Here is a 24,822-nt window from a genome sequence, read left to right on the forward strand (position 1 = left end):
AGCAGAAAATATTTTGACAGCTTTTTCTAATAGATTTTCCTTTTTGCAAGCATGATACAGAAAGATAACACTTAAGGGTTTTTTTGGGATATTCTTGTTATGTGTTAAAAGCCTCACTGAATCAAGAATCCCACCCTATATTTTAAAACTTTCAAAAATGAAATCAGAAATAGCTCTATATTAACTTCAATGTAGCGTGTTGTCCACAAATAATGTAAAGATTTATAGCATTTTTTCAGTCCTGCTTTCCAAGATAGGAAGTTACAGAGTATGCAAAATGAGTAATAATGGTGCATTAGATGAAGGGAAAAGAAAATCTAGCATGCTGGTGCAAAAATTTCTGGACTGCTCAACTGTTGATATGCCTAAAATTCAGTTTTAACTAAATCCAGTTCAGACTCATTTAACTGATACAGGGAATGTCTACATACACTTCTACTGTATCTGCACCATTAAGTATGGTTTTTTAAATTTTAATATTCAGCTGAACAGTTTTCAAGGAAAAAGACTAAAAACACAGGAAGAAAAAGACTAAAAGCACAGGAAGCTCAAGTTTCCGACTTCAGAACAGGTGGAATTGCAACCCTCTCCATATTTTGCCCTGATGACAATCTCTAGAAAAGCAAAAGTATAAATTAATTTAAACTATATACAATCTTTTAATTTTTTTAACTTTTCCCCCCCTACTTTTTAACCAAAGATACTGAAAGAGTACAAATTTATTTTTGCATAAAATGCAATTATTACTTTTAATACGGTGTCAGGTGGAAGATAATACTTACCTGTAAAGCCAGACAAAAAACTTCTGAGGAAGGTAATTTTCCAAGAAAACATTAACCATTCCTTAATCTAGTCACCAACCTTGTTGTTCAGCATACTTTCAAAATGATATTTTAACTTCAGGGAGATAGTAATTTTCAACAACAGATGCACATGTAAATATTCAATCCATTTATTGTAGAAACACTGAAGACACAATATAGTTTTAACATACTCCCACTGAATAAGTACTAATTTAATCTGAACAACACATTGTTTATTGTGGAAATGCTGCAGACACAAACAGAGATTTAAACACAGTTTAAATCCACCATCAGAGAACATGACACTTCAAGGAAGGCCAAAACAAAATGGCTCTTAAAGCTAAAAAGGAGAGGCAGATGCCATTTCCTAGAAATGAAGGAAGGTAGGCTCCACTGGAGCAGATTTAGTACTGGGCTTTTCTTTTGGATTGGTGGTAAATGAAAAACCCAGAGCCCAGTGATTTTTCCTTTTTATCTAATTGCTCCAATCCAGGAATCTTTGGCACAGGAATTTTCCTTTGCTTTGTGGCTCTATCATTATTCAGCCATTTGTTCTTAACAAGGCCACTATTATTATAATTTTTAATCCTACTCTGTGGCATTTAAGTGCGTGTTGTGCAAAGAATGCTCTTGAGTGTCAAATTCTATCTTGATAGGAGAGTAACAGCACCAGGTTGTTGCACTAGTTCTTTTATACTCTAGTTTTATCTGACTAACAAACAAGGCTGTTAGAGAATTGATTATCCTCATTATTTGCTACACTGGCCTTATTTTATTTCATTTACACTGACAAGCTGACAAACATATCTACATGCAGGAGGAAAGAATTCCACTGCGTTGATTTAAAGGGACAAAAAATTTATTGCCAAACTGAAAGTTATTTTAAGGTAATCATGCAGATATTCTATTTGTAGTTCACTCTTGTACACTGCCTAGATTTAAACCACTGAGCTGCACTGCTTCTTCTTTGCAGAGAGAAATAAAAATAAGGTCTCTTTGAAAAACCTGCACCACAGAGGACACGTGGTTTATTCTCTCAGTTCCAATGCTACATTTACTTCTTTGTTGCTGTGTATTAGTTATGAAACTGTATTCAGGAAACAGGGAATGTTTATATATTCAAAACTTGTGCATAAAATAGAAGTTAGCCATTGTTAAAACAATGACAAAATAAAATCACTATAAAAGATTGTATGAAACTAGAGCTCTTCTACAATTTTTTAAACAGCAAAAAAACTATCAGTTTCATAATGGAAATCAAAACACATTTTTGGGTATAATTCTTTGCATGTCATTCCTCCTCACAGTGCTACAAAATCACTTTACTTTTTCCTCTCATTTTAGTATCAGCAAACATCTGCCTACATACTAATTCAGAAAATATTAATTAAAAACTGGAAAGTATTAGAGCCTAACACACAGATTTAAAATGTCTCTGATCATATATTTGATATCAAGTCCTAGCATGAAATTTCTATAGTTAATCCAAGTAGTTTCTTGTTAGGAAATAGAACACAGTCTGCCAGATTCTTTTCAGTACAAAAGATGCAGAGATAAAGTAGTTAACTGAATAGCTCTGAAGACTCCTAGGCATCAGCAGGGAAGGCACTTTTCCGGTCACACAGTTCTGAGCACAACGGGATTTAGCACAGCTTTGGTATTTCAACATCTCCTTCAGTTTCTATGCAAGTGATATCCACTGACTGCCCAGTCCTGAACTTCTCCACTTGCAAATAATGCAAAGAAAATTGCTCCAAATAGATTAATAGAGGCAGCAATATAGAAAACCATCTGCCATTCTTCCACAGTATTCTGTCAAATGGAGGAAAGAAAAAAAAAAAATGAGGTCAATTTGCAGCTTCACACTAAAGAAAATGTAATTTTAAAATTGATGCTATATGTCTTGCCTATTTAAATGTAAATGCCATTCAGCATGATTTCACAGCAACATAAAAGCATTATAAACATAAAGGATGAAATCATTAGTAAAGTCAACTTCAGTTTTATAATATAGCTTACACAGACAGTCTTATCAGAACTACATTACCCTGCCTGGATCAGTTAATCTCCCAAGATGCAGAACCATTGATACAAATGCAATGTTACTGTAAGGGATTCACTACCTTGGCTTTCAGATCAGGTGATCCAAGAGCTGAAGTGGCCGGCACTGTGCAGTAAGCTATGCCTAATGACTACTATATGAACATTCCAGATTCATATGCCTTTTGGTCCAAACAAGGTAGCTACTTTTGGGTTTGTTTTTTTTTTTTTTCCTTTTCAAATAAAGAAATAATATCTATAGATGCCTTAAAGGTTTGGGGTTTTTTTTAAGTTCCAGATGATGCTGTAACAAAACCATAAATGATCTTACTACAAAAACAGAATACCTGAAGAGTGCATTAGTATGGAGGGGAAACAACTAAACTGAACAAAAATACCCTAAAACAACTCACTTGTTAAGGTATGTGGAAGAACTGACTTTATTGGAAAGTATTAATGAATATTTTCTGATTGTTTTTGGTTAGAGCATGGTGATAATAACACCAAGGTCATGAGTTTGATCCTCATATGGGCCATTCACTTAAGAGCTGGTCTCAAAGATCCTTGTGGGTCCCTTCCAATTCAGAATATTCTGTGATCCTGTGATTTTTAAGAAGATCTTTAGAATGATCTCCAACTCCAAAAAATTCAAGTGTATCACTAAGCTTATCTCCCAAGTGCATCACTTATCTCTTCAAGTGTATCACTAAGCCCATCTCCCTTTCTTGAAAAGGAGAATGTTCATTGATTGTTCATCTTCACATGTTCATTGAGAAAATAGTAATCAAAAACTCCTCAAAGCCCCAGTGCTTCCCTTTTTCTATCCAAATCACCACACCACCTTGTTAGTCAAATCTAACACTAGAATCTAGTTTCTCACTTATCTAACAAGTGCTGACATTAGAAGTCCACACTTCACATGAGAGCCTAATTAAAAAAAAAAAACCAAGCAAGAACTTGTTCTAATTTAATAAAACAATACCACAAATGTTTCATCTAGCTGGCATTTTATCAGAGTTCTACTGTAATAAAAATATATTCATTTTATTCCTAGAGAATATAAGGGGTGAGTCAGCAAAATTTTCAACTCTTACAAAGGTCTTTGATTTTACCTTTATTTTCCTCATCAGAATCAGGAAAATAAGAGAAATAAGAGCTAGGAATTAAGTAATTCACAACAATGGAGCAATGTGACTTACAGCTGTAACCCATGTTTCATTTAAGGACTGCAGGCTTGAGAAGAGGGAATTTCTCTTCAACTGAGATAAAAATATAACAACGGGAAAAAAAAAATAAACAGACTCACATTATGAGTGAGGCTTTTGGCAATAACTGGCCCCACCATTCCTGGGATAGTAGCAAAAGAATTTGTGATCCCAAGGAGAATTCCAGCATACCTGCAAGAGAAGTTGTTAACACTGCTTATTAACTTGTAAGGCTTATCAATCATGGAAACAATTCTGTCTAACTTGATCATGTAGGCCTCATCTTGATCACACAAAAGAAATTAAAACACAAATATTCCAGTGTGAATGACTTAATTTTCTTCTAATAACAACTCACTGACAGCTTGGCACATACATTTTAAGGGACATAGTGTAGTGGTGGAATTGGCAGTGTTAGGTTAATGGCTGGGCGTGATGATCTTAAAGATCCTTTTCTACCTAAATTATTCTGCATGTCTTTATATTTCAGAGGCTAGTTATGGAATTTAACTTAAATTGCCTATGGCTTTGCTGAAGATCCACAATCCAAACTCACATCCCCTTTGCTAAGCCACAACCAAACTGTCTGGAGTGGATATATTGGAGCAGTTAAAGACACACTGCATGCCTTGAAGCAGAAAGACAAGAAGAAGTACAACAAAGTGCTGTTTGCCAACAGTAAGCATTGGTTCAGGTTTCATTGCTAAAAATTTGTTTGCCATCAGCAGTGTGCCTGGATATCCCCACTTACATTACAAAGTGTATATTCCAAAGACAGGAGTTCAGAGTGCTGTGGCAGTCCTTCCCTTCAGCTTTCTGTGGGTCAAGGCCAATGGGGAAATGGGTCTGACTAAACCAGTTCTGCTGGTTGCTGTTCCTGCAGCTCCATTCTGAGGGCTCCTGTTCCATGAATGTGCCGCTCTCTCACACACAAATGTATGTGCATGCACCAGTGGCCATAAAAACTTGCTGGGAAAAGCTGGTAACTTGCTTAATATCTGAGTCTCAGCACCTCATCTCTAAGCAATTCAAGATCTCTCTCACAGGCATGTTGCAATACCGAAAGTTTGAAACTGTACCGCAAGTGCAGACTTGTGAGAGAGACTGAAGAGAAATAAGAGCCAGATGTTCCACAGAAGTTTGACCTTCTAACCACCAGGGCACAGATCCCTGTTTTAGATTTTCAAGGTGGATTTGTTGGGCGAAGAATCATACAAAATACTAATAATTGCAGTTTACCGTAAGAGAAAGGAATCATATCCCAGTGATCATTTTAGGCTGTTCAGAGTAAAAGTATGTCCTCACCAATATTAACATAACAGAAACATATTTCATCACTAAAGAGAAATTCATAGCTTTGGAATTTTCTTTACCAAAACAGGAGAATTCAACCATACAGCATTGTTACAAAAGATTGCAATATTCATTCCAGTGGTATTAGAAAAACATGTGTTTTTTTCCTAAGAAAGGGAAACAATCATCTAGCCTACTAATTGTTTTTTTTTCTTGAAACTCTGCACTACATATCAGGTTAAAGCATGGCAATGCTTTAGTTAAAACTTCTTTATTTCTTATAAACCTAGCATGCAGTCTTCCTATCTTGGAAAGTGGTTTAGAATTAATAGGTCTTTATGAAGCTGAATGTCAAAGTGTAAAAGTTTCCCTTAGGAAAATAAGCACATAAAGCAAAACCCTGTTTAAAGCCTTTAAGTAGAACCAAATGTACTTTAAATGTCTTCAACATGTTTAAGCACTACAATACTGCTAACAGACACTTTTAAAACTAAACATAGTTTAATAGTTTCTCTGGTCAACAAAGATCTTTGGCAACCAATGGCTGGCTAAATGCCTCTGTTTATGCCCAGTGTTTCTGACATAGGTTGCATTCTTGATAGTGCTCGCTGTTTGATGCAGATAACTGTGATGGCACTCCCTTAGCACTGTGGAAACTCCCATATGAAAAGGGAAAGCAAAAAGTGACATGTCTGTAGACCAGAACCAATAGCAGGCTGGTTGGTCAGGTTCTTATGGCATAGTGGGGATAACCAAATACAAATTAACTTGCAGAGCACTCAAGTAGTAAAATCAAGAGTTAAAAAAAACAGCTATGTGAAGTATTTAGTGTACAACAGAGCCACATGAATATTACAAGGGATCATGGTAACACCAATATTAAAATGTGTAAAAATAGAAAGGTACTGATGTAGAGAGCTGAAATATAATATATATTCCCCAAAAGAACCATCTTGTCTCTCTCCTGTCCCCAACCCTTCCCCAATCCAATTCACCAATGGCATAACAAATACATGTTAGCAACCAAAACCACATAGCAAATATTCTTGCTAATTAAGCATCAGTATTTTACTTCACTTTTTTCCTGTGAGTATAATAATTATTTATTTGATATAATGAAAGTTTTAGTAGCAAAAAGTGATCATTTGCTATTCTTGGCAGCATGCTTTTAACCAATCTAAATGGGCATTTGTGAATTTTGAAACTGCTTTGAATAATTTCTGGTTTTTCTAATGTCTTTCAGTAAATTATGAAAAATAAGTACTGAGCTCTGAGTAAACTCTTTACCAATGCTTCCTTCACAATTTTATGCAGACCCTATTTTTAGATTTCTACACTTATGTCAAGCATTTTCTTGAAATTGTGCATATTTGCCTTGATCATTTCATCCAACAAAGTTCTGACAAGTTGCAAAAAATTAAGTGTGGGGGAAGAGGAAAGACAGTCTTTTTCTTCTCATCTCAGATGTTTTTTGCACTTCTGTATCTGAAGAAATTTTTTAATATGACCTTTGTTACAAGGACGAACTTTTTTCCTTCTCTCTCCCCATTTGAACAGATTTACCCTGAAGTAAAGCATGCGTGTGCTGAATAGACAATCACTGATTTCAATAAAACAGCACTCACCCTGACCACATCACCACCAAGGAAAGTCTTCCCACATATGCAGCCACTTGCCTCTAGAGGCAATGCTGGGCCAAAGTCTCTGAACTAGCAAGACACCCTCTTGCAATCAGTGTGCTCCCTTCTGCCTGTCTGAGAGGGAAGAAGAGCTAGAGGAACTTGTCTGGTGCAAATGCAAAGGGAAAAAGCAGGACTTTATCGAGGGCAGGAAGAATAGAGGGGGATTTGGTCAGAGGGATCAGCAGCAGTTCATGTGAAATAACTAACTATGCCTGCTGACAGGCATCGGCATGGTGTAACACCATTTTCTTCTTGTGGCTTTTTTTTCCAACACCTAAAATACTTTGAATACAGTTATAAACAAATTGACTCTTGAAATACACATATTTGAAATGCAAAATGAAGTATCTAAAATTGGAAGACACATACAACATCCTAGTTTGGGAAACCTCAGCCATTGCCTACATACAGAAGTTCCTTGTATGTGTAAATCACACCACAGTTGCATGATTTCCTTTTTCCTGTCACATCTCTGTTGCATTCCATGGACAGGTTAAATTGTACTCACATAACAAGCACCATTTAACACATATTTTGGAAACTAACTGTTGTAACTTCTGCAAAACGAAGCTTGAAAGAGAAGTTGTGTAGTGGTCCCATAACACCCCAGAAGAACTGCTTTAAGTACATTTTCTAAGTCTGTAGTTACAAATGATTTAAAATAAAGTGCACCACAGAAGCTATTTTTCTTACTTTAATATTCGAATCAGCTTTACAAGCTGTTTGTAGTTGGCCATTGATGCCTCCCCTCTTGCTTACTACCTCACCTCACCTGCCAAGATTAACTGGATTCCCACTATTTCATATCCATTTGTTAAGTCAAAAATTATCCATGACTGTTGATACGACCACCATCATTTCAATTGCCAAAGCCTGAATACCATCTTCAACTGGGATGCAAGGTTTCCTCTAAGTTGTCTAGATGATCAGAATTTTTTTATAGATGCTACTTCTACAAAATATTTTTTCCTCTACACTTACACTTAAAGTCCTTTCATTTTACACATTAATACTGAAACACACTTTTCTTTGGACATAAAATCATTTGACCCTGCTCACATCTTAGATGCTCACATCTAAGTGCTGGTAAATGAATGACACAGCAAAGTACTTGACTTTTACCAGTGCACTTTTAAAAGAATATACATACATACACACTCTTTGGGAAACTGACAGATCTGCCCAATCATGAATTTGCAACACACTGGACAAATTACAGCCTGAAGTCTCAACTTTCCATTCTTGAAAATTATTCATTTAAGAGCAAGTACATACCTGATTTGTTACCTACTGACAAATCAGGTAAACTACTTGTAACAAGATTTAGATTCCAATGTACAGAGCATTTTTCAAATGCACAGTGCTTAAATATGGTAATGTTCATACCAGAGGTTGATAGCTCCGATGGAAGAGTTGAAAACAATGAAACATTACTGTATTGTACAGTTCAAAAAACCATTATAAACGTGGTCTATTATAAACATGAATCAAGAGTCTATCAAGTCTATAATTAAAATCTGTAACTACAGAAATTATATAATTTATATATAATTATATAATTTGTTACTGCAGGATTAAAACTGAAATTATTCTAAACTATTGTTTATGTCATAGCCTCTGCCAAACTTGCACTTTTTGTAAACACAGTGCTTAATATTGTAAACCCAGGGAACTGTCAGTGTTTACTGAGGGTTTACACTCCAGGCCTGTACAGCACATGCTCCATAGCCACATTTCCAAGGCACCCGAGCAATGCAAAAAGAAAAAAATGGGGGTCATAAACATTTCACATGCACTAACAACAGTTTCAGCAGTACTTACGAAGGTGCTATGTCCAGATGGTTGATGCTGTAGCCTGATGTACAAAATCCTCCTAGTGTTGTTGATATGGTCACGAATGCAACAGCCAGTGCGTAGTTGCAGCCTATGAATCCGGCTGCTACTAAGAACACCGCAGGTCCGATCATTCCTTTAAGACAGAAGCCTCAGAATCAGCGGACGTTGGACACGGGAGACACTCGGAGGCTCCGAGCCGAGCGCTCTCCCGGCACCTTCCACCGCCCCCTGGCGCACAGAGCCGGCTCCGCACGGCGCGCCTTACAGCGGCACAGCGCGGCGCCCGAAACCGCTCGGGCTGCGAGGGACCTTAAAGACCATCTAGCTCCAGCCCCCTGCCACTGGCACGGACTCCTTCCGCTAGATCAGGCTGGTCAAAGCCCCGTCCAGCCTGGCCTTAAGCACTTCAGGGATGGGGCAGCCACAACTTCTCTGACCAACCAGTTCCAGTGCCTCACCACCCACTCAGTAAAGAATTTCGTCCTATTATCTAATTCTAATCTACTCTCTTTCAGTTTGAAGCCATTCCCCCTTGTCCTATCACTACATATCCTTGTTAAAAGGAAGAGCAGATGGGTTGCGAAACTGTTTTCTCAGGAAACAGCAACTAGGTCAGAAATATCCCACTCTAGTGGCAAGGAACAAACTAGATAAAAAAAAAATTAACAAAAATCAACAAGTTCTGAAAATTACCTCACAAATTAATTTTATTTATTGCTATAAATAAATTGAAGCTGCCCTGACACTGTGAACCCTGGGTGAATCCAAGATAGCTGTAGAGATGCTGCATGAGGCACTGGAAACAGCTTATCAGCCATCATGAGCTCATGCACACTGCTTCCTATCTGCAGTTAACTTTGGTAGCTGTTTCCCAGTACCAGAGCCCATTTCCATGACCCCATCATGACCTCTGTGAACAGCTGCAAGTACGCGCTTTTGCTGATGAAGCCAATCTAAGTCCTGCTTTGCCTAAAACAACATCATTTTTTGCAAACATGGGTGTGAGGTGTGCAGCCCTGCAGTAAATTGAATCACCAAAATAGCATAGGCTTGAAGACAAACAAAATGACTGAGAATTTGTTATAAGAGCTGCTTTAAAGAAAACAACTGAATCAGCTGAATTGAGCAGGCAGCAAGGATCACCATACAAAAACTGGGCTGCAAGTTTTGTGGATCCTGTGCCTAATCAGTATTTTTTTTTCCCTTCAATTTTTTTCTACTGTCCCCTCTTTATTCAGCAATTGACTTCTTTCCTAAATACAGCCTTTTACTTGTGTTCATTAAAAGCCTGATCTGGCTGATCTGCTGGTGATTTCAGATCATCTCTCTGCCCAATTAGTCAAGACCATTTTGGATTCTGTTTGGACTTTCTACTGTGGTGGCAATTGTAAATTTTGCAAGTGTATTCCTATTCAGTTACTTTAGTCTGAGATAAACAAAACACTGAACAACAGAACAGGCTCATGCACAACAATAATCCTGTCAGTTTGATAAACCTTTTCTGATAACAATGTTTCATTCACCCTTTTATGGTGATTTTACATGACCATTTATTTGATTGGTTTGCTTGTGCTTATCTTGACCTAAAAAAAGCTTTTGACAATCTCTTATTGTTCTTTTATCCAGTAGGCCTGCTTCTCATGGAAAAAGACAGGATTTACTCCTGACACATTAATGTACAAATAGAGTTGTTCCTCTCAAGCCATGCACAATGCTGCCTCATCTCACAGCAGAATGTTAGGCTACTCCCACAAGCCCTTAAATTTTCCCAAACTGATATTATTATATTTTGTAAGATTATATGTTCCAAGAGACGATACTTGCACCTACCTATTAGGGTAAAACATTTGCGAACACAAACAGTGGAGAAGTTCTGTTTTTCCCGTAAATAATCAGCAATTTGGCCAGACAGAATTATACATAACCAGCAGCCAAAATAAGGCAGGGCAGACAAAAATCCATTCTGTTAAGGACGTTAAAAGAAGACAGTTAAAACACTAAAATGACAAATCAATCCTGACTTAATCCATAACTACCAATGCAGTGAGACCAAAAACTCAAAGGTTTAGATCAGCAACAAACTTCAGGAAAAAGAAAACTGTAACTGAAGGTATCCTGTGGACATTAACCTGATTGTGGAAGTTTCTATGATACCAATATCAAACAAGTTACTAAAATAAGTGGAAGCTGTAAATATTATTCAGAATTTTGAAAACTACACAGAATCTCTGGGTTTTGTACTACTGCTACATTATATTATTCCTTATCTATCTGCTGAAACATCTGGTGCTGCCTGTAAATGGAAACAAAATCTAGAACTCAGACTTTTTATCATATCTAGGCTGGACACAATCTCAAAGCTGAGTTATTCAGGATCTGACATTACTTACACTGAAGTCAACAGCTGATTCCCACTACTTTAAATATGTGCTGCTTAGACCTCTGCCTGATTCTACATGATTTTCTGATGAAGGGAAACAAAAGGTACTACTAAACTGCCCACATTTATAGCCTTTCCAAAAAAATATAGATAGTTACTGATAACAGAGCTATAATTTGATCTCATCTGTGATTCAAAAGGGGTATTTGAGTAGCAATAGTATGACCTTCATACACTAGTATGAAATGTATATTTGCCAAGAAGTGAAAGATTCCCTAGAAATTTTAATTTTAAGTGAAACTAGAAATTCATCCTCACCTGGAGTCCATTTTATCAGTACTTAAGCACGCTGCCTGTTGGATTTCAGTGCTCAGTTTTCAAAAACAGTAAGTAAAGTTTTGAAAAATAGAGAAAGTCTCAGTAATGAAAAAACTTTTTTGAAGCACTATTCAAAGACACAGCATTATTTTTAACTAATTTCTGTATTTTAGAAAGGAAACTGAACAGGAACAAGTGTATAATATTTTAAACGGCAATGCAATTTCCATCTAAATGTGTGGCAACACTTAGTCCAACACTATTAAACAAGTTTGTTTTTCTTGATGTTCACAACAGTCAGTATTCTAAGCTAGTCCAAAAAGAAAAAGCATAACCCAGTGACAAAGGAAACCACTTCACAGCAGAACCTGTTACCATTTAATGCAATGGTGTTTTACAAAACACATGCAACTGAGAGCTGTGGTAGCAAACGACTTTCAGAGATATTGATGCCTCTTCAGGGAATACCTGAAGAGCCATAATGAGGAGCCCAACCAGCAACTTCAGTTAGTTTTTTCCAACTATTTTGCAGCTCACCCTAATGCAGCCTTCTGTTCTAATGCTAAAGCTCCCCATCTTCTCCTCCCAAGATTGCTGGCATCATCTCTTTCTTGGATGGCATTCATCTTCAGATTGCTCTAAACTAGTTTGGTTTGCTAAACCAGGAAAAGACTATGTTAAACTTCTTGCAATTTCTGAGCACTTTTTTATCTTAGCTATACCAGTTTCTCCAGGTAAGCTATGCCATCACCAAAACTCTTTCATTAAAGACAGACCAGTACAGTCAAGTAAATGCTATAAATAAGAATATTCCATCTTTCCCACCCTAATTTTTCCCTGATAAATAATTTTATAAAATTTCCTTGAAAACACTATATCTGGACCTTAAGACTATGGTTTTGTTTCATCCAGTTACCTTAGTAAGAAAAGGTATTTTACCTGTGCTGCTCACTGAGGAAAGAAATTGACAATCTGGAAAGTGATCCTATCAGAATGAAACTTCCCTCTGGTCCCTTTCGCCCCCATCCTTAAAATAGTTTCAAACATGCCACTTGTCCAATGGTTTTCTTAGTTTTATTTTTAACTGGAAATGTTCTCCTTTATGAGTTAGCAAAGAAGTAGAGACTATTTCAGAAGCCATAAAACTTGGTGTAAAATCTGAAATAATCATAGAAGCCATATAACAGGGGAAATATTTTCATAGTTACTGTTTTAAAGCAGAGCAGGTAAAGATGGGTACCATGCATCTTCAAACAGAAAATTTAACTTGAAAGCTAGCACTAAGGTAAATGTCAAATAAGTCCATAAAGTGGAAATTATAAGGCAGGCAACATATTTGATGCATCTGCTTAATTGTGTGGGGTTATAATTTCCCAGCTACACCTTTATATTCCAAGGTTCTTAAACAGCTTCCTCCATTGTAAACAGCAGGTGATTTAGTTTCTTTGATTCAGAAGAAAATGACTATATTTGTATGTATCTCACCTCTTGTGCATCAAATCGCAGGATCTCCTTCATGTATGTGGGCAAGAGTGTCAGAAGTGTATAGAAAGTCCAGTTGTAAGAGAAGTGTGCCACAACAATAGCCCAGAGTGGAAGGGACCCCAGCATAGGTCTCCAGGGAACAGACTTCTGTGTAGAAAGCTGGCAAACAGGAGACAAAGAGAAAAGAAGGAAATCAGGATTTTGATATGAACATTTACTAAATGCAGTGGTTTTGATGCTAACCAAATCTATGCTCGTGATTCGTTCTGAAAGGCACAAAATAAGTCTCAGTTGATAGATGCAAGTCATCAGCAATGAATGAATTACTGTCTTCAGTTCTCAATGAAGGTTTACTGAAGTATGTTACTGCTCTGATGTTTACTATTCCACAGTAAACCAACTACTACATTTTGTAATTCAAAAATTATACCTTCCCTTGTTGAAATTTGATGCCTTCTGCTTTTATTACAAATAATTAAATATTTTGTCACCCCTCGGGTGTTGATTTAGCTGAACCTTTCCTGTTAAATCCTAGATATTAACTGATTAAGTCTCTCAGCCAACTTCACTGTTTGTAGATACATATCCCCCCAGTCACAGGAATGAATCTTATGCAGGCTTCAGGAACTGGCTCATTGGCATTTTCTCTGTGAATAGTAATCTATTTCTTAGTCTAGATGACACTGAGAAAGAGAAATGCTGTAAAATATTGTATTGCAAATGTTAAAGACATTATACAGGTCTGGATCTAGTATAAAATGACAGATTTGAGCATGTTTTTAAATACAAAGCTTTTTAAATAAAGCACCTCAACAACATCTGTAACAAAAAGCATTATTATAAATGCTTTTGATTATTTGATTGTTTTCCAGTTAACAACTGCACTATTTAAAAAAAAATTGTTTGCAAAATCCTGCCTCCATCTCAGATTAAGAATGTTATTCTAAACACAAACATGCTTACATAAACATATAAGAAAGTATAACAAAACATGTAACAAACCATAAACAAAGCATGACATTAGTGACCATGTTTGTGGTTTATGTTCAGACTTAAGCAGGCTGGTCTCTACCAAAGTGCTGTACCTGATCTTTTAGAGAAGACAGTATATATTCTCTTTCAGCATGTGAAATGCTCCTGTGAGTTTCTGGTGTATCACTAACCAATAACATCCAGAAGAACCACCACAATACGCCAAGTGCACCTATTGTTGTGAAAAGATGGGTGAAGAAATTTTAAAAAAGCATTTTTATTGAGTAATACTCTCAGATGATATAGTCAGAAGTGTTTTCTCAATACTCTAATATAATTTTAATGAACATTATTTTTCTATCTATCTACTTACAAACACTAGTTCCCTAAAGTGGCTTAACAATACAATAAAGAATGAAGATGACTAAGCAGAATTGTTTCTTTTTATTTCTTTTCCTCTTTTTCTTCCTCTACTTGAAGTTTTTCATACAGCAAGAAAGCTGTGTGCTCATACATAATTGTATTTTTATCAGTCACATGGAAAAGCCACAAAGGATATGGCTTACTCTCAGGAAATAAAAAGCTCACATTAAGTTTAATCACAAAAAATACTCTGTGTACACATACAGAATATCATTACAGGCAACTTAATTGATGTACTATTCCTCCTTTTCTTTCTTAAACCAACCCCAGAATTGTCATTTGAAAAAAGGTAACTTTTCAATTATCAGTCCAAATTAACTGCACTTTTATGCAACTATAACAATGTAACTTATTTCATTTTGTTCAGTTCTTTGGTTTGAATCTTTGTGATTTGTAAAAAATTGGAGATGGCTTTTTTTGAGGAAAATGTAACTCTTGTCTTATATTCTGATTCCCCCTTTCCTGTGCAGAATATAAAATAGCTCAGACACGTAAACAGACCGGTAAAAGGCGTTAGCTAAGACATGCTGTTAAAACAAAAATTTTCTGCTTCAGCTTCTTCCACAATGTAAGTCACAGTAAACATGCTGTGCATTCCTTCAGGGTCCCTGTGACTGCTAGAGATTTTCCAGTTTACATTTTAAGCAGCAGTAACTTTTCACACATTCTTTCATTCAAAGTTGAGATTTATTCCTGGGATTAAAGTTATTAACTCAATTTCACACTTCAGATAAGAAATTTCAGCCTGTTGTTTTCAAGTGGTGGGAGAGTTAAGAGCATTTGACTTGTACCAGCTTTTGTCCAACTCAGAGACAGCTTTGCTCACTGGAAGAAGGCTTATTGAGCCACTCACTGGAATCTACTTAGCCTTAAATATCTCTAATTGCCCAGAAGGAATAAAACAGCAACCCAACATGTCAAATACACCTTTAAAACTTAAAGTAAGTTTTTTGTGATATGCTTTTCAAAAAGAATATGGATTGTACTTTTAATAATTAAGAAAAATCAAAACAACACAAACTCACCAAATATGTAGAACACATAAACCCAGTTCATATAGTAACAAATTAAACCAGATAGTGGCAGAGACACAACAGTTCCCAGCTGTGCACCTACCAGAAGAAAGAAAAACAAAGTGGAAAAGTAATTAGATCTCTTATGGACCCCTTAAGTATAAGTGCCATTTCAGAGTTATTTTATTTTTCTGTAATAAATCATGAATAAAGACTGTCACCACCACTAGAGGGTTGTGCTTTGCTTTAAAGAAACACAGGCACAATGAGCTGCCTTGGCAGCTCCAAGCAAATAGAGCCATAAAGCCCTAAGAAGCCCAAATTACAAGCAACGAGCAATAAAAAATAAGCATTCTTGTCACATTTGTCCCAATAAAGTGATGGCGCTAACACATCTAAACCAATGCAAATTAGTCAACTGGTATTGCTGCAAAACAAGGGAGAGCTAAACACAGTATAATTAAGGCCTTGGGAGTATAATGAGACAATATAGTCTGTTTGCATTTTTCGTATCTCCTTCCAGCTCCACAAAACCAGGAATGCTAGAAACAGGAAGCAGAAGTCATGCATATATAACCAGTAGGTTCAAGTTCCATGTTTCCTGAATGTGACAGGGTCCAGGATCAAGGGAGAAGGGAAAGATGAGCAGATTTTAGTTCAGAATAAAGCCAAAAGCCAGAAAGACTATTCCTGTGCTTATAATTCAACATACATTTTGCAAAGAATAAGGATGGCAGGTGTTTCCCTTTCAAAATCTAAACCAGAAAGTATTTACATACTTGACTCTCTACTGGTAATAAACAGTAGGTTTTGTCTCTTAATGTTAGCTGTAAAATTAATTCTCCAAACTTAATCTCAACTCAGAAAATATTATGTTGATATTCTGGCTACCTAGACTTCATCTTCATGGAAACAATTTTTATTTGAGGCAGAAGGCTCCAACAATGAATAAAACCACATACATCATGCAAAATATAAATCAAAATAACAACTACATATAACCTCAATCACACGTTCTCTCAGAAAATCAACACGACCATGATTAAATTAACTACAGACCACATGACTGCCAACGTGGAAGGAAAGGAAGGAAAACAGCGTGCCAGATTACACAAGCTATTTTATCCACCCTGACTGCTAACAATGGGCTGTTCGAAGCCACAGACTCTTCTCACTAGTACATTAGCATACATTTTCACACAATACAAAAGGGCAGTTTAAAAGTTCCCAATTGCTAAATGTAGTAGAATGTAATCCCAACTGTTTGCTCTGCTTAACTTGTGTGCTGGGTCTCAGAAGAAGACTTATTTTAAAATGGATTTAATTAAATACCAAGGCAGAAAACAGCTTTTTAAAGAACAGAAAGAAAAAAGTTTTTTGATGCATTAGATAAGGTGAAGTAGCTCTTTGAAGGGTCACTTCAATGAGTGATGAGACACTTGGTTCAGAGCAAAGTGAGGAAATAGGATTAAGGCTACATCCCTCAGAGAAAAGTGAGTCACTAGACTGTCTTAGCTCCTTAACAAACTGTAGCTGAAGTTCACATTGTATAGACCTGTCTTCTTGACAAAAAACCAAATTATTACTAATAAGAGTGAGCAAAGCAAACCATTACTTCAGTAACTGAATACAAAATTTGTCATCCTCAAAGAAATAATATCAATTTTGACTAGCAAATTTAGAAACCTGTATTTTCCACCTGCCCCTCAAATACTGCACTGAGCAATGTGACTGACCAATAAACCTCTAAAAAGAAGGCTCAGTGGAGGGGGGCAAGAGCAACATGTCCCTCACTTGGGGAATAACACTGGGTGTGACCAACCACAGTTGTTGCAAAGAAGCTGACTTTATCTCAACACAAAGGGCACCAGAGGGTGGCTTTGGTTTAGATAAGCATTTATGTCAGTCGAGTGGATCAGCTGATGGTGTAAATGTTTCTCCTCATCAGTTCATTAAAAGTTACACTGTCTCACTGACTTAGCCAGACTGACAAGAAGGGAGTGAATACATGGGTCGGTCGAACACAAAGTACAAAAGTTAAACAACAGAATTTCTGAGAGAACAGACTTGACTTGCAGTCAACCCAAATTGAAATGTATTGCAATTGCTGTATTTTGCTCAGTGTCAACTCACATTTGCTAAGTGCTAACTTATACCTCTACTGTGCTTTCAGTACATTTTGTATCATGCTGCTAAATGAAAAATCCTGTCTAACATCAAGTATCTTCAAAGAAGTAAATGTGATATCAAACATAACACCTTCGAGACACAGAATATCTAGGACAATCTGGTCAGAGAGTACGCAACTTTGACAAGGAGCTCTTGCAGCAATACATGGGACCTTTGATGTTTTCTTCCCCAAGTTACTCCAAGAACACTTAAAAAACCCTCCAAAAACCAACCAAACAGCTCTATCCTGTGACTGCCACAGCTTTTTTGTTCCTAATGCTAAGTGTTTTCTATTTACAGTATCTTCTATTAATCAGCTTCACGGTAATTATTTTCACCACTTTATACCAAAGTTAGCCCAAGTTTATACTTATTTGTAGATCAATACCTTTTGTCAGGTTATAAAAACCATGAATAAATGAAGAAAATTAATGGAAAGCAAGATTTACTTTAATGTTGCACTTTCTGGATTAAATGCTGATTAAAATTTACAATATAAATCCCTTTGGTTTAAGTCAATCCTCCCTGTTACTACAGTAAAAATTTATAATCCCATTATCAGCGTGGGAATTTCTCACCTGCATATGAAATACTAAGGAGCTTGCTGCGTTCCAGTGGAGGAGCCCAAGAAGACCACATTGAATGCATAGCTGGGAAGGTAACACCCTAGAAAACACCATTTCATTCTGTTGAAATGCAAGGGTTTTAGAACTCACTTCAACTTTACATGTTTCAAAGCATGCTTCATTAAAAAGCAGTAATACAATCTATGAGTTTGCTGTCTACCAAGAAATCACTTATAAAAATTGTGCAAGGCATGAGAATAAGGAGGCAGAATTAATTTCTCCTGCTTATATACTGGAAAAGCAACAACAATACAAACAACACTGTTTCGAGGCCCTGGTTTCTGAAAAATGAGAATAGTTTTGTCTCAGGTATCCTTACATTTCTTATTTGAAAAGCTTAGGCTGAAATATTGTGCAAATGCTTTAATTATTCTAAAAACCATAAATTAAGCCACTAAAATGAAACAATCCATATACTATTCCAGCATAACAACCCCCACAGAGTCTAATCGCTACAATTTTAAACAAATTATTCAGATACATTTTTGAATTACATAGAGGAAAAATGATTACCTCTCCCAGTCCTTCCAAAGCTCTGACAGCTATGAGGTAGCCAACTCCCAAATTTGCAGCTAAGGGAGTAAGCAAGGTGAATACAGAGGTACCAAAGATGCCAAACCCCAGCAACAGTTTGCCTCCAATTCTGCTTGCAAGATATCCTCCTGGAATCTGAGTAATGATATAGCCATAGAAAAAAGAACCAAGGATCCATCCCTGAGTCTCAGCATCCCAAGAATACTTTTCTCCCTAAGAAGAGAAAAAACCCCAACAAAATGCAGTAAGTTAAAGATAGCAGTTTCTCTGACTGTATTTTATGTAATGTAATTTTATGCAATGTAATCAATGTAATTTTTATTATATTGATCAACTATTTAGTCCTTCATAGATAAATTTCAATTTTTTTTGACGTACTCCCTAGGGTTTCTCTACACTCACGTGTACTGCAATCAAAGTTGTGTTAAAAGCTAGTTCAGGCAGTTTACAATCTGTTTGGACATACCTAACCCAAGTATGAAAATCTACATGAAATAAAGTGCTCTGTCAGTTATCCCTTTTTGAATTCTAACAGCTTGGATTAGGTGACAGGTACTGACTATGTAAGTCTGCCTGAGTACAAACCCACTTCCGAATCACAGAGTGGACATTCTGTCATGCTCTATAAAAAGGCTCTACCTGCAGAAAATTTATGGATTAAAAAAAAAAAAAAAAAAAAGGAGATGCAGGTGCTTAAATTTAATGTAAAGAAGGAGAGCAGTCAAGGACAGGGTTCACAAGGGTAGGTGGAATAATGGGAGAAGCACAACAGAGGGAAGATGGACAAAGTGGGCAAAGCACTAAAAGTGAAGATGATGGAGATAGAAATCGGCAGCTATAAAGGAAGCCAGCAAGAAGACAGGAACTGCTGCCCAATAAAGTGATTCTGAAATTTGGGATCCCTTCCAAAAGACCAATTTTTCCACATTTAAATGAGCAGCACACATTTCACAGAAATGATGAGTCAGGATCTTCCCATAAAGTTCACCATTATAATTTGTTTGTGATAAATAATAAATGAGCTCTAAACAAGCAAACAAAATGAAAGCAGGAAGATGGCAAGAGTGCTCATGACTACTTCAACTACAAGACAAGATCTGTGCAAGTTCAAATTCACAAAGTTGGGTTTTTTTTAAGAAATCTTTTTTTCCATATCTGGCAGCTCAGTTAGGAAGTGACATTTTAAGGATTACTGGAATTCAGAGGTAAATGATATAAAGACAAAATGCATGATCTGGGAAAGAGATTGAAAAAGTGAAGAGAGAAACATTACATGTTAATTTGTAATGAAATTTCATGCCATTGTGACTGTACACAGAACAGGCAAATTGGACAGTGATGGGAGCTCTGACGCAGATATAACAGTAACAATTGACAAGTGCATATCAAACAGTGAGTCATGGTAGATCTACGTGGTCAGATTAGCCAATTTCTAAGGAATATCACAGAAAAGAAGTATGTAAAAAAACTGACCCTGAGCACAGCACTTCTCAATTAGCTAGTCATTTAAGGCTAATATTTCCCAGAATAGCTTTAAAAAAACTACTGGAAAGGCCATCCAGTAAAAACCAGCCTGTTCTCTTGCCACCCAAATATGGTTCTGTCTATCCCAGAGTTCTAAAACTGCTTTGACATGCCACATTACAAGACAGTATGTCTGAGATCTTACCGTAGTGTTGCGAGGAACGTTTATGGTGGAGGAATGCTCTGGGCACACATTGGAAGTTACATTCTTTGCTGAGCTTGTGTTAGGTTCTACCATATCCACCAGAGCGACGCTGAGGTTCACACGCAATGCATACAGGAGGAAGAACCCAAAACAGGCCAGGACTGCAAGATTGTAGCGAGCTGAGCAGCATGCAGGGACTGAAACGAGAGCAAAAGAAAAATATTTAACAGACCTAACAGAACAAGAACAATTCATCAGCAGTTTTTACAAAGGTTCTCAGAAATCTTTGGGTAAGATAAAGAATTAACAAGGAGACAAGGTTATTTTTCTTCTTAAGGGGTTCATTCCATAGGGGTGTAGTCTGAAAATGATTGAAAAAAATTTCAAACCCCACTTTCATACTGATGTGCAAAGCAAATGTAATCCTCATTTAGACAACAGGCAGCTACCCACACTAGACTGGGGACTGCAGAGGATGGGTAGTGTGTGGTCTGTGGAAATGGATTTAGAAACACAGTTTCAGAAGTCCTCTCCAAAATACTGTAATATTCATTCAAGACAGAATTTCACACTTAAAAAAACCTCAAAAACAATTAGTGGGAAGCCTGTAATATACACAAAAATGGCTCAAGAAATACAAATACTCCTAAAATAGTGCTGAAGAACAGTCATTGCTACTTCAGGCTGTTTTCTAGGACAAATTTTCCTTCTATAAATTTGCTTACAAGGGAATATGCATTTGCTGACAGCTGCCAAAACTACCAAAAGGGGAATGGCAAACACTGTGGTGGCACTGTGAAACAGTAATAGGTTCCCAGTTGCCCAGTACACCCTCTTGGCCGTCACAAGGCAACAAAGGAAATGAGTCCTAAGATTCAGCATAAAATCTGTGTTGTGACATTAAGTCAGCTCTGTCAGTTGTTTATACACAGATGGCAGACTCTGCACTGTAAGACAGTTATTGATTACCTACAGCAGTACACAGCAGCATTTGGCAGAGAGCACTCATCAGTGCCAGGAGACCCAAACCAGACCTGAGCTGTAAGAGTCTGAATTTCTGCAGCTACTCTTTATGAACTGGGAATGCCTGAAACTACTGAGCAGGAATGTCAAATTGAGGAGGAACTACTTGAACAATCTGCTGAATTTGCAAGTAGAGCGTAGAGTTTCCCCTCTTGTGAGGGAGCTACGTTACTAACGAGAAGTTTTATAACCTGGATGTCTGAAACTCTGGGAAGGCTGGAGATCAGCAGATATCACATCAGTTTGCATCAGTCTACAGTGATCTCATCTTTCAATACTCAGAGTTCAAATGATGACTACAACAAGTACATCTATCAACAGGACTGACCAGAGCCTCCTCTGCTACTGCAGTATGTCACTTGAGTGGATTTTCTGATCTGCAATAAGAAACAAAGGACATGCCCTGCGGACAAAGATACCTTCCCAGTAACTCCCCTGAAAGAAGGAATACGCCTATGTGATTTTATTTTTCAAGGGGAACACCAACAGAGCCTTCCTGCAAGACTGTTTTTCATGAAATTAACAGAACTTTCCCATTTTTGAAGTCTCTAATCCTGACAAACTTTATGTGAAGTTCATTACGGCTGCACAAGTTGTTAAAATGACACAGAGATGCTGCACTTGCTATGTTCATTTAATAAATAAACAATAAACAAGGCTATTGTACAAATATGCAAAACCCCTTCCAGATCTATGGTAATTGCAAGTTTTGCCTCAGGAGCATTTGAAAAAGCCATCCTGGAATTTTAAATAACATGAGGGAGAGCAGCCAAGATTTTATTGCTTACATTAAAAACAACAGGCACCAAGAACAGGAAGTACTTACTACACAAAAACTGGTCAAGTAGCTTTGTTGTTTAAAAAGCAATTTGCCTTAAGCAGACAATGTAAAGTCATATAATCTATAAAAATGAATATAATTACAGGTAAACCTACTTAACTGTTCCACTTCTTGTAGTTGCTGAGGTTAGACAATAATAACAGAAAGCTGAATAACACACTGATGATATAACCCTTCCTTGGAAATGCAGATTAACTGGAACATCCATTACTCTTCTTCTATAAGGCTCTTACTGGTATACAACTTGCATGGAGAGCAAGCTTCACAAAAGAGATGTGCAAGAACTAAATGTCTCAAGTGTCAGATTTTTTTTCTCCAACTGTAAACATTTTATTAAAAACACCTAACAAACATGTAGAATTGAAGTCTGAAGCAAACAGCTACTAAATTATTGGTTCCCTGTCATTCCATCATGTGCACTTGAAATATCTAAGAATATTAGATCAGGTTAACAGAATAGAAGATTATAGGTGCGTTTCAGGAGAGTGCTATATAATCAGAGACACAGACATTCACCCCAAAAGTTTAAAGCAGCTAACCAAAGTTTAAAGCATTGGGTTCAAGGTCTTACCTTGAATAGCAGTCTTTGGTCCTATATCTATAGTGAATTCTGATTTCAGGGGCATGTTTTCAAGCACTGTAGCTATAATTTACCAAGACTCTTAAATTACAGTTAAAAAAGGTCTGTGCTGCAAGTTGCAGGACAGTTTAAAGGAAGTTGCTCATCTGCAATAGTTTTCCTTGTGGGTGAGGTGAGCCACCTCCAATTGGAGCCTGATGCATTGTGCAAACTTAAGAACATATTGCTTTAGGAAGGCTTGAGCTTAAATTCTCTCCTTCTGGCACTTTTAAAGCCATTTTGTTGGCAGCACCCTTTGATCCCTTGATGCAGTTGCACATTTGCTAAGTAGGTTAGAGCATTTTTGCATGGCATGCTAAAGAAACTAAAAATCTTATAGGTTGTACATTCTGGGAAGCAAAACAGCACAGACAAATATAAACATGCGGGCTCTGTTGTTAAGCTCTGACAGTATATCGAGCCTCCTCTCCTACCTGTGTGCATCCTTTCACCTTCCTTCCTCTCCATACTTGCAACAAGCAATTAGCCTTAACTCAAATTCTGCCTTCGTATGAGATTTTGACACCATCCGGTGGACGCCGGTAGCTTTTAATTCATGGACCGGTATTTGGGCTGGAATGTCTTTACTACAACGACACCGAGCCGAGGGCTGGTGACTGACAGGGCTGAACGCCTGACCCAGCCACCGGCAGAGCCGCGACCGCTGTCAGGACTCGGGGCCGTGCCGGATCAGCACCGCCGGGCACCGCGGCGTCCCCGGCACCGAACGCCACTAACGGCGCGGGCGGGCGGCGGAGCCCCCGGGCCCGTCTCCGCTTTTCCCGTCACCGCTGCCCGCAGCCCCCGGGCCCGTCTCCGCTTTTCCCGTCTCCGCTTTTCCCGTCACCCCGGCAGTGTACGGCGGCACCGACCCCGGGCCCCACAGCGGCGCTCGCGGCCCGCGCCTCCATGGCAACGCGACGCCGCCACACAGGGGCAGCTGCCGCCCGTCTCACCCGTGTCGGGCTGGGGCTCCTTCAGCAGTGGGGTGCGATCCTCTCCCTCCTCGGGCTCCATCTCGCTGCTGCCACCCGGACCGCGCAGCGCGCTCAAGGCCAGACCGCCCGGCGCCACCGCTGCGGCCGGGGGCGTTGCGCTGTCCGGCTCGGCTCGGCTCGGTTGTGCTCGGCTTCAGTTTCCCCCGCCGCTCCCCTCCCCGCCCGCTCGGCTCTGCCCCGCCGGGGCCGGGCAGCGGCGGCCGCAGCCCCGGCGATCATGTGACGGGCAGGGGTGGGCGGAAACGGCTTCAGCGCCACGCTGTGGCCGGGCCGCCTTCGGCCGCCATCTTTAGTGAGGGCGGCCGCTCCCTCGGTTCTTCTTGCCGAACGAACGCGCCCACAGGCGGGTGGCGGATGTCTCTGTGCGCGGTGTCCCGAGTGCTGAGGGAAATGTTCCTCATAGTTAGGACAAATCTGATCAGGCTGATTCACCACAAGCGACTGCTTCTCAGTGAAAGCGAGCGGCCTTTCGGTGTGGGTCCACTGCGGCAGCCACGGGCAGACAAGGAAAGGTCGAGGTGCAGGCGCTGGGTCTCTCTGTAACCACCGAAATACCATTTAATCATAAATTGCAGTATCTGCAGTGCATGGTCCTTTTGCTCTGTGTGTGCGTGAAGTGCACAACTGCTGGAGTGAGGTTTTAAAATCAGAATATGAAGGGGTTGGAATGGACCTTACAGGTCATGTCCCAGCCTCCCCTGCCATAGGCAGGGACACCTCCCTCTAGACCTGGTTTCTCCAGCCTGGCTTTGAACACTGCCAAGGTTGGGGCATCCACAACCCCCCTGGGCAACCTGTTCCAGTGTCTCACTACCCTCACAGTAAAGAATTTCTTCCTACTGTAAAACCTAAATTTCTCCAATCTGAATTTATACCCATTACTCCTTGTCCTA

At 38.4% G+C, this 24,822-nt stretch overlaps 1 protein-coding gene across 1 annotated transcript; it reads right to left on the bottom strand.

The window, feature by feature from the left end:
• Positions 1-934: 934 nt before the first annotated feature.
• Positions 935-24,122, bottom strand: SLC17A5 (solute carrier family 17 member 5). Its single transcript, XM_041477492.1, has 11 exons — positions 23,888-24,122; positions 20,449-20,645; positions 18,759-18,992; positions 18,198-18,285; positions 15,463-15,549; positions 14,128-14,246; positions 13,043-13,201; positions 10,690-10,822; positions 8,845-8,992; positions 4,150-4,240; positions 935-2,615 (listed from the first exon to the last, which is right to left on the bottom strand). Exons 1-11 carry the CDS (start codon positions 23,946-23,948, stop codon positions 2,478-2,480), a joined length of 1,455 nt encoding a protein of 484 aa, XP_041333426.1. The 5' UTR covers positions 23,949-24,122; the 3' UTR covers positions 935-2,477.
• Between the last annotated feature and the right edge of the window lie 700 nt (positions 24,123-24,822).

The sequence above is a fragment of the Pyrgilauda ruficollis genome, unplaced genomic scaffold (genome assembly GCF_017590135.1).
Source record: "Pyrgilauda ruficollis isolate IOZ18807 unplaced genomic scaffold, ASM1759013v1 scaffold40, whole genome shotgun sequence".
NCBI classification, from domain to species: domain Eukaryota; kingdom Metazoa; phylum Chordata; class Aves; order Passeriformes; family Passeridae; genus Pyrgilauda; species Pyrgilauda ruficollis.

Coding starts and splice junctions, on each gene's coding strand:
- SLC17A5 (XM_041477492.1), bottom strand. CDS start 23,948: ATGGAGCCCGAGGAGGGAGAGGATCGCACCCCACTGCTGAAGGAGCCC. Junction 14,247..15,462: donor TTATGTGTTCTACATATTTG/GTGAGTTTGTGT, acceptor TCACAACAATAG/GTGCACTTGGCGTATTGTGG. Junction 2,616..4,149: donor CCAAAAGCCTCACTCATAAT/GTGAGTCTGTTT, acceptor TCCATTTGACAG/AATACTGTGGAAGAATGGCA.